General features: G+C 47.4%; 1 protein-coding gene across 1 annotated transcript; it reads left to right on the top strand.

Moving 5' to 3' along the window:
- Nucleotides 1-204: 204 nt before the first annotated feature.
- On the top strand, nucleotides 205-8,903 carry MRPL3 (mitochondrial ribosomal protein L3; the record flags this gene model as incomplete). The annotated part of the gene is made up of 6 exons (XM_008935556.1): nucleotides 205-304; nucleotides 1,185-1,245; nucleotides 3,222-3,330; nucleotides 4,353-4,430; nucleotides 5,418-5,495; nucleotides 8,760-8,903. Coding segments are annotated over 6 exons (570 nt in total), but the record flags the coding sequence as incomplete, so codon positions are not given.
- Between the last annotated feature and the right edge of the window lie 46 nt (nucleotides 8,904-8,949).

The raw sequence follows: 8,949 nt of genomic DNA, 5'->3' as shown, positions 1-8,949 counted from the left end.
AGCTGTGTGGTGCAGGGTGAGTAGCTGACAGAACATGCAGACACAGAAGGTTCAGTTTAACTTGATAGAGTTAAGAAGTGAGTCTCCAGGTAACAGTGGCATGAGATTTCTCTGAGGGGTGTTGCCAGCCTGTGATCACTGCAAGCTTCATCCGGGGTCTTCTAAGATCATTTATTTCCTTTTTATGGCTGCTCTTTGTTACAGAAATCAGAGGCTGCAATGGAAATTTTTAGAGAAGCTGGAGTACCACGGAAGCAGAAAGTTACAACGTTTAATGTGACAGATGATGCCATAATTAAACCAGGTAATGGCTTTGAGCTGCTGAATCTGAGCATGCAGAGTCATTTAAGGTCTGCTCCTAGACCAAACCAAGTTGGGACCTGTATTTTGGTTTTGTCTTGTGTGGAAATTGATGAATTCTTGTTTCTTTGTCATTAATCACCAACAGACTTTTTTCTTAGGTTAAACTAGAAAATAGGCTTTATTTTATAGGTGATGAGAAGTAGGATTTTTTTTTTTGTGTGGTTATTATGTTTCCATTAACTAGAAAATCAGTCTGATCTGAACTAGTTAGTGTGAACATTGAGCTAAGAAATAAATGTCTGTGACCTGGACTCACTTTTTTGGAATAAATCTGAATGCATTTGCAGGAAGTTCTCTGGTTATCCTTGCAAAAGAGGCACTGTGAATTTAGTGGTAATGTTTCTCAGGAGCCTAAAATAGCTGTTTGGGGTTTGTTTCTTCTTGCTGCATTCAGAGAGAGGACTGGTGGTTGCCAGATATGATTTTTTTTCTGGCAGCTTGCAAAGTAAAACTCATTGAAACATGTTCCAGCAAACATTCCCTCTAAAAATCAGTATTGGAACTTTGGGGATTTCATCGAATCATAGAATTGTCAGGGTTGGAAGGGACCTGAAAGATCATCTAGTTCCAACCCCCCTGCCCTAGGCAGGGACACCTCCCACTAGATCAGGCTGCCCAGAGCCTCCTCCAGCCTGGCCTGAAAGACCCCCAGGGATGGGGCCTCAACCCCCTCCCTGGGCAGCCCCTCACAGGGTCTCCCCACTCTCCTGGGGAAGAACTTCTTCCTCACATGCAGCCTGAACCTGCCCCCTGCCAGCTCTGCCCGTGCTGTGGGGGGGTCTGGGGGCTGTGCCCCAGCTGACCTGTCTGTGCCTTTGCAGGAACCCCCCTGTACGCCGCTCACTTCCGCCCCGGGCAGTTCGTGGACGTCACTGCGAGGACGTGAGTGCCTGCTGGGGCCCTGCTCCCCTCCTGCCCCACTGCCCCTCCAACCTCCCTTCAGCTCCAAAGCTGAAATGCAGCTGCAGGGGTAGTGGCAGGAAATAAGTCTGTCCGGCCGCTGGGTCACAAATATCAATTTCTCTGTCTCAGCTGAGGCTTGCTTTTGATTTGGGGTGAGGCAGGTAAGCAGCTCAGGGCCCTAGGGCTGTGGCTCTGCACGTGTTGTCTGTCACACGTACGTGATGAGTGTGGAAGGGCTTGACAGGCAGCCTGAGCACGAGGTGCTGGGGCTCAGCCCGGGTGAGTGGCAGAGCTGGGCTGCACAGTGCAGCAGGGGTGCTGTGCAGGAGCAGGGGATTCATGCTGAGGGGCGTCGATGCCCAGGAAGGCTGCACCACTCTGCTCTGGAGAAGAGATGCTGAGAGACATAGGTCAGGTGGGCCCAAAGAAAAGCAAAAGATAGTGACTGCATTTCGTGGGACAACAGAGCTGTCAGATTCCTTGTTTGTTCTCATCATATTCCAGCTCATCTCCTCGCCAGCAGTCTGACAATTTTTAGTTGAAGGTGGGAGGAGTGATTTCCTTTCAGACCACTGCAAATGCCAAATCAGAGCTCGAGTGGCAGCGGGTGGCAAAGCAACTACTGACATCTTGTGCAAAGCCCAGCCATGTGTCTCCTGCTGCCTCTGTTCTCCACTGCCCCGGAGACCTGGGGGCTCCCATCCCCCTCTTTCAGTGTCTCTGTGACACAAAGATGATGTTTTTCATTTGATGTTTTATTTGTTGTGTGGTGGAGGTAGTACCCAACTGGCCATAGTGAAATGCCATCCACTGTAACTGTCACACACTGCTAATGCAGGAGGGCTCTGTTTTTCTGGGAGTATTTCAAGAGCTAGGAAAGGGGGCTTTTGGGCAATGAAAAAGATACTGGCAAGCAGCCACAGGGTATTGATTTGTATCTTGCTGTATGTAGCTGGAAATACTGGCAAAGCTAAAAATAGATTGAGTTCTTAGTCATGTTCAGTGAATCCATCCTGTCTTCTAACTCAGTATTTCTGACCTGTTTGCCCCAGATATTTGTATGATCCCATTTCAGAAATTAGCTTTTTGCTTGGACTGGTGATTACAAACAATCCTGCCACACAGGTGAAGAAAATGTTCTTCACCTAAAGAGAAAGATCAGATTTATTTTTTATTTAACCATAGGTTTTCTGTCAATATGATTCTCTAATCACTTCAGTCTTTCTGGGTTTTTTTAACCTTTTTCTGCAACATACTCACATTCTGATTTCTACTTTTAATGTTTCTGCTTAATTTCCACTTTTCTGAAATGCTGTATTTATCCTATCCCTTAGCTCTTGGGCAAGGATTCAGTTATTTCACCACATTTCAGTTTTCCTTTGGGTCCTTTACTTCATCCCATGCAATGCCAGCCAGCGTTGCTTGGGCTCACACTTGGGTGGGTTTTTCATTATTTTTGCAGAATGCTGTATCTGTCATTCCTAGTTACTGTACCTGCAAGTACAGATTTCACAATGTCACAAAAATATCCAAGAAGTGCTTCAGGGAAGGGCAGAAAGTTAATCTTGGGGGTGGTTATTAAGTTTGTTATATTGTTAAGTGGGTTTTTATTTGGGTTTTTTGGTTGGGTTTTCTTTGTTTTTCTGGTGTCCACTTGGTGGAAACTTGATTATGATACCAGGTACTGGGGACCATTGCAGTAAGGAGAACATTGTTCATCTCTTTGCCTATTTGACTCTCTTCTAGTGCTTCTGCTCCTGCAAAGCAACTGTTAAATATTGCACTAGAATAGGTTTATGGTGTAAAATAGACTTATAGTTTGGGGCTTTTTTTAAATACTCTTCCCCCTCCTGAGCTTTGCTAAAGGCATAAAAATCATAAGCCTGGCTGAAATTATTGGTTACTGCTAGAAACCTTAGTGAGCAGTGCAGTTTGTTCCTTGCTTTTCTCTCCAGCATTGGGAAAGGGTTCCAAGGTGTCATGAAGAGATGGGGCTTTAAGGGCCAGCCCGCCAGCCACGGCCAGACGAAGACTCACAGACGTCCTGGAGCCATATCTACCAATGTAAGGGTCCTTCCCTCCAGCCACACCTTCAGTGCTCTTAGCAGGGCTTACTGCACGTGGGGGGGTTCTCAGGGGCTGGCTGGTGCCACCTGCTCCCTGGTAGCAGGGTCTGGGATGTTTCGGAGCAGTTCAGGAGCCTGTGGCACAGAGAGCTCTTGTCTTGTGCCTGGGCTTGTGTATTGCTTGTATTTTAACTGAGCAAATAGTGGCATTTTGTAGTAGAGCTGGCAGAAATAGTCTTCATGCTTGGAAGAGAGTTCTTCTATCTTCTATCACAGCATGTATAGATTGGAAAGGATTTACCTGTGTTTTTATAGTGCAGATATTCTGCTGTCCTTTGGAGCTCTCGTTGCTTTCATCACCTTGCCTGGCTTTTGTAGCTGCTTAATGAACTCCAGCCTAGCAAAAATGCAGAAACTAAGCAATAGCAGGGAATGTAATTAAAAACTCTATTTCCAAAAATACCTGCATTAAAAAAAAAAAAATCTCTTCCATCAGTATAAAATTCTTGGATTGAGGAGCAGGGAGAAGCTACTGTCTGTCCTCATTTTGGCAGACTCCCAGGGCAGGACTGCTCTGGAGCTCTGTGGTAGAATCCACAAGCAGTTCAGGCAAGTTTCCAGTTGCTGCAGTCTGTGATGTAGGTGAGAGTCTTGTGCTGACAGGGGTCTTAGGGAAAAAAACCCAAACTTTGCTTGATTTTCCCAACATGGAAGTATGGAATGAGGGCATGTTTTTGCTCTGAAACCTCCACACACTCAGTGTTAAGCAAAGCTAGAAGCTGTTTGTTGATACAGCAGTGTTTATAGCAATTTCATTATTGAGGTGAAGCATTTCAGCTAACATGTAGAGTAATACCTGTCGCCCAGCAGGAGGTATTTAAAGTGCTAATCTTTATGAAATATTTTCAGTATTAGCTATTTTCACATTGGGAATACCAACACATTGTCTGTGGTGTCCCCTGGAGTTGGTAAGCTTACCTCCTGCAGGTACATGATTTGTTTCTTACCCCTCTTCTCCAGAAAGCTGCCAAGGTCTATCGTGGGAAGAAGATGCCTGGTAAGATGGGGAACGTCTACAGGACATCCTTTGGGCTCAAGGTGAGCTCTGGGGGTGGGGGTGAGGTGAGGGGGGTGCAGTGCCCAGCAGGGGCTGAGCCATGCAGCCCTCTGTTGGTGTTGGTCTGTCCCTCCTGGCAGGACCAGGCAGGAGCATCCCGGGGGGAGCGAGCAGGAGAGGTGGGAGCAGCAGGAGTGTGGGCTGTGTATCATCACCTGCTCTCCCCTGCACTCATACCCTGGGAGCTGGGGCTTCAGGTGATGCTGCAGGTCGGATGTGGATTTCACCATGTCCCTTGACTTCTGCCTTTGAAGTGGGAGAACAATCAATCAGGCTTTTGGTGACCCCCAGCTCATGTTTTCATGCCTGTTTGCTTGCTCAAACCCAAGCCAAGTCCGAGCTCTTTGATGTCCTGACTTCATCATGGTCCTTCACTTTCATGTGCAAAGAGGGGGTTATAGTTCCTGTCTGGCTCTGGTGTGTACCTGGCTGCTGCAGCCCCTGGGCTCTCTCAGCTGCTGCTCTCTCCCTGGGAAGGCAACCTCTGCAGCTGGCACAAAAATTGGCCTCTAGTCAGAAAAATCCTGTGCTGCTACTGCTGCTCTCTGCAAACCAAAGTGAATTTTTGTAACAGAAAATGTTCAGTTGAGTACCTCTTAGAATTAAGACATGAACAAGCAGTCACAGCTGCAGTTTCATGGGCATATTTGTTTTCATTTACAGTTGTTGCTGTTAGAGGGAAAGGAGACCTGGGAGCTTTGGTTGGTTTGTGCTGAGTAAGAGCTGCCTTACCAAACAGAGGCTGATCACAAGCCCTTTGAAGCTGTTCAGTAGACTCCTGCATTAGAAGCCTGTGCACTCAGGGTAGTGTGGGACTCCATTCATGGGGAGTTCAGGCCTGTGCAGAACATCCCTCTTCCCCAGAGTAGCACCTCCAGTTAATCAGTTTGTGCTTTGCTGCACTGCTATTTGTAGAACTGGAAAGTCTCTAAAATGAGTAAAATGTCTGGGTTTTTTCTCTTTCCTAGGTCTGGAGGATCAACACAAAGCATGACATCATTTATGTGAACGGGTCTGTTCCAGGCCACACCAACTGTCTGGTGAAGGTGGGTTTGGTAGCTCCAGCTGAGGGGTACTGGCAGCTCCCAGGCTCTCTCCAGCTCCCTTCAACAAACACTGGTTGAATGCAGGCTGCATTTTGTCAGAGCCCATCCTGTGCTATGGGATTCAAGTGCAGCAGGACCAGCCCTGTAAAGAGGGTGGCTGGGGGTCACCACCTGGTCTGAACAGCTCCTTCACCTGGCACCAGGGGGGTGTGCCTGTGTCCTGTGGGATCAACCAGCACAGCCACTGGAGACCCATCCCCTTGTAGCACTAACCTGCCCGTGAGCAGGTGGGTTATTCCTGTGGGGTTTGGACCCTTCTCTCTCTGAACTCCAGAGGTGAAATATCACCTAATACTTTTCTCTTTGCCTGTCTCCAGGAGGGAGGAGTTTGTGTTCAGTACCAGCTCTGTGTTGCTTGGTAACCACTAAAACCACAGTGCACCTTAAAACATATATTTATTTTGTATGTTATGTATTTTTGGAAACTTAGTGCATTAGCATTGTATCCAGACAGAGATAAAGCACTTGCCCTGTTCAAGTTTTCAGCAGAAAGAAAGTGCAGAATAGTAGGATTGATGGTTCCTTGTTTAATTAGGAGTCAGTTTGCATTTGATATTGCACACTGAAGCGTGCAGGTAAATAACTGACAGCAGTAATGTTTCTGGCCAGCTGGGAAGCTAAAGACAAAAGCTTGCTTTAGCATGGATTTCATCCTTAGTGGCCAGCTGTAATCAAGTGAGGAAGCTTGAGCAGCATGCTGGACTGTGCAGTGTTTCTGCTGGGGAGCAGCACGGCAGCACCTGGCTGTGGGAGGGGCTCTGCTGGCACACACTGTGCCTGTGGAGACAGCCAGCCTCTGCTCACACTGCTTGCACCCTCCTGGACCACAGGGCCTACATAGGGAATGTCTCTGGCATTGGTCCTCCAGGAAAAAAGCTGATTGGGTTTTGTTTCACAAGCTTGAATTCTTTCCCAAGCATATTCCCAAAAAGTTGTCTCTCCTGTCATTCAGGAGAAGCACAAGGCTAATGCCCATTTTGGGTAGATGCTTTATGGTGGAGGAGACACTGTAGCATGGTGCATTAAAATTCAGGTTGTTACAGTCTGATAATGTTTTATACCTGTCCTGATTTTAAGTCACCTGGTTTTTTTGGCATGTTCAATGCTGATCACTTTGAACCCATCACTTGCAGTGAAAGCAGCAGTTCTGGCCAATCCTGTGCCCCCTCAGGGGTGCTTGGCAGGCCGGGGCTGGAGCTGAGTTCAGGAGGAGTGTGGGATTGCTTCAGTGCAGCCTCCTGCCTGGGGCTGGGCTTCACTGCCCACTCCACCCCCTCTGCTGCTTCCTGCTTTCTCCTTTGTCCCTTTCTTTTCCCCTTTTCATTTTTTCAGAGCAGTCTGTAGAGGTTTGCATCCTGCTCACTTTGCATGGCACTTGCCAGCGTTGCTGTCTGGGCTGGGGCTGCTGCTGCCCAGGCTGGCTGTGCTGAGCTCAGGGCTCCTGGGGGGCCTCCCAGGGCTCCAGGGGCCTCCCAGGGCAGACTTTAGCAGGGCCTGTTCCAACAGCACGAAGGGTGCTGGCTTTAAACTAAAAGAGGGAGATTTAGACCACATAGCAGGAAGAAATGTTTTGATGCTGAGGGTGGTGAGCCCCTGTCCCAGGCTGCCCAGAGAGGTGGTCACTGCCCCATCCCTGGCACCATCCCAGGGGAGGTTGGCCGGGGCTCTGAGCACCCTGCTCTAGCTGCAGATGTCCCTGTCCCTGCAGGGGGCTGTTCTGGGTGAGCTTGAAAGGTCCCTTCCCACCCAAACCCTTCCATGATGCTGTGAATGATCTCCTTGAAGAGCTGAGCAGCCATCCTGACCATGCTGAGCCCTCCACCTCCTTCTCAGCAGAAGTTCTATTGTTTATCAGGCCTGCACTTTGAAAACTGTTGGAACTTCCTCAGGGAGGGAGGGACAAGGAGACAGAAAAACAAAACCCCACCAGTTTTTCAGGAGGTGATGTTTCAGTCAGATTTACTGGGCACTGCATCTGCAGGAGTCCTCGTGGACTCTGGGCAAGGCTCAAGTAATAGCAGATATGAGTCTGGTAAATACAGTCTTGTCAGGACAGAACTGTCTGTGGGGAGGAAGCTGCTTTATTTAATATCTGGTATAAATCACAGTTGTCCTGTGTGAGGTTTTTTTCCAAGCAAGTAAGGACAAGGTTCCTGTTCTTTAAAAGCCCACCAGAAAATAGAAGAGGAAGCACTTATCTCCTCTATACTAATATTTTGTCTAATCTACTTGTAGTTATGTTTTTTTTAATCCAGTTGAGTATAGTGGCTGAGAGGGATTATTACAGCTCAGGAAGAAGATCATATGTAACAATACAGAAATGAAGAATTTAATTTTAAAGAAAATTTCATCACTTGAGAATTTGTACCTCTTTTTTTTTTTTCTTCAGAGATAGCAGCTTTCTAATCTACTGCAGACAAACTGCTTTTTGCTGATAATTCTAGCTACTAATTTTCTTCAGGGACTGGAGTTTCAGGGGCTAGATTTTAAATCTTGCCATATGTAGAGAGGTCAGTAAAGGAAAGTAATTTCTCTGTGGCACTACAGTTCTTGGAAATTAAGTTTCTTAAAGGTTCCTCTTCAACAGACTGGGGTACTGATCCTGGGTGAAGAATTCTAGATACTCAACTCTGCAGTCCCTGAATGGTTCTGCAGTAGCCAGAGGGACTGAACACAGCACATGCACATAGCTTTGCAAAACTAGTTACCATAATTAGCTTGTATCCTAACTACAGAAGCTTGTCTTGGTGTTTGGAGAGGTGATCACACTGCATAATACAGTCTGGTACGTCCTGTGGGGAGCTGCTGTGGAGTATCAGCAGTTAAACAGGCCACACTTACATTTATTTTAACAGCATTCTAAAATGTGAGCCATGGATTCATGACAGTAAGTTTTGAGTCTCACAGCAGTGATACATTTCTCACACAGTGAATTATCTTTGATTTTTTGGGTTTGTTTTGCTGTTTTTTTTTTTAAAGCTCCTTAATGACAGGTACAAAATGTTAAATTCAATAGCTGGGTTGATGTTAACATAACTGGTGATTATACCTGGAATTCTTCAGATAAACAGGTGCAGTGTGAATGCTGCTGGCTTGGGGTTTGCTTTTTCCTTACACGTGCAAGATGGCTTTTTGAATTTCTAGTGTCTCGCTGCCTGGAGGTCTGCTGGGAGGTTTATTAACCCCCTTCCCCCCGCACTGCAGGTGAGAGACAGCAAGCTGCCCTCCCGCAAGGGCTGCAACAGCAACCCCCCCTTCCCCACCTTCTTCGCGGACGGAGGCGAGGAGCTGCCAGAGGAGCTGTTCGACGAGGAGGTGTTCCAGCTGGGGGAGCCCTCCCTCACCTAGCCCTAGTGCTGCCCCTGCCGGGCACTGCCCTGCTCGGGGCTCTGCC

The sequence above is a fragment of the Merops nubicus genome, unplaced genomic scaffold (genome assembly GCF_000691845.1).
Source record: "Merops nubicus isolate BGI_N331 unplaced genomic scaffold, ASM69184v1 Scaffold51682, whole genome shotgun sequence".
NCBI classification, from domain to species: Eukaryota; Metazoa; Chordata; class Aves; order Coraciiformes; family Meropidae; genus Merops; species Merops nubicus.
The sequence above is the reverse complement of the archived record's forward strand: the minus strand, read 5'-3'. Positions and strand labels throughout refer to the sequence as shown.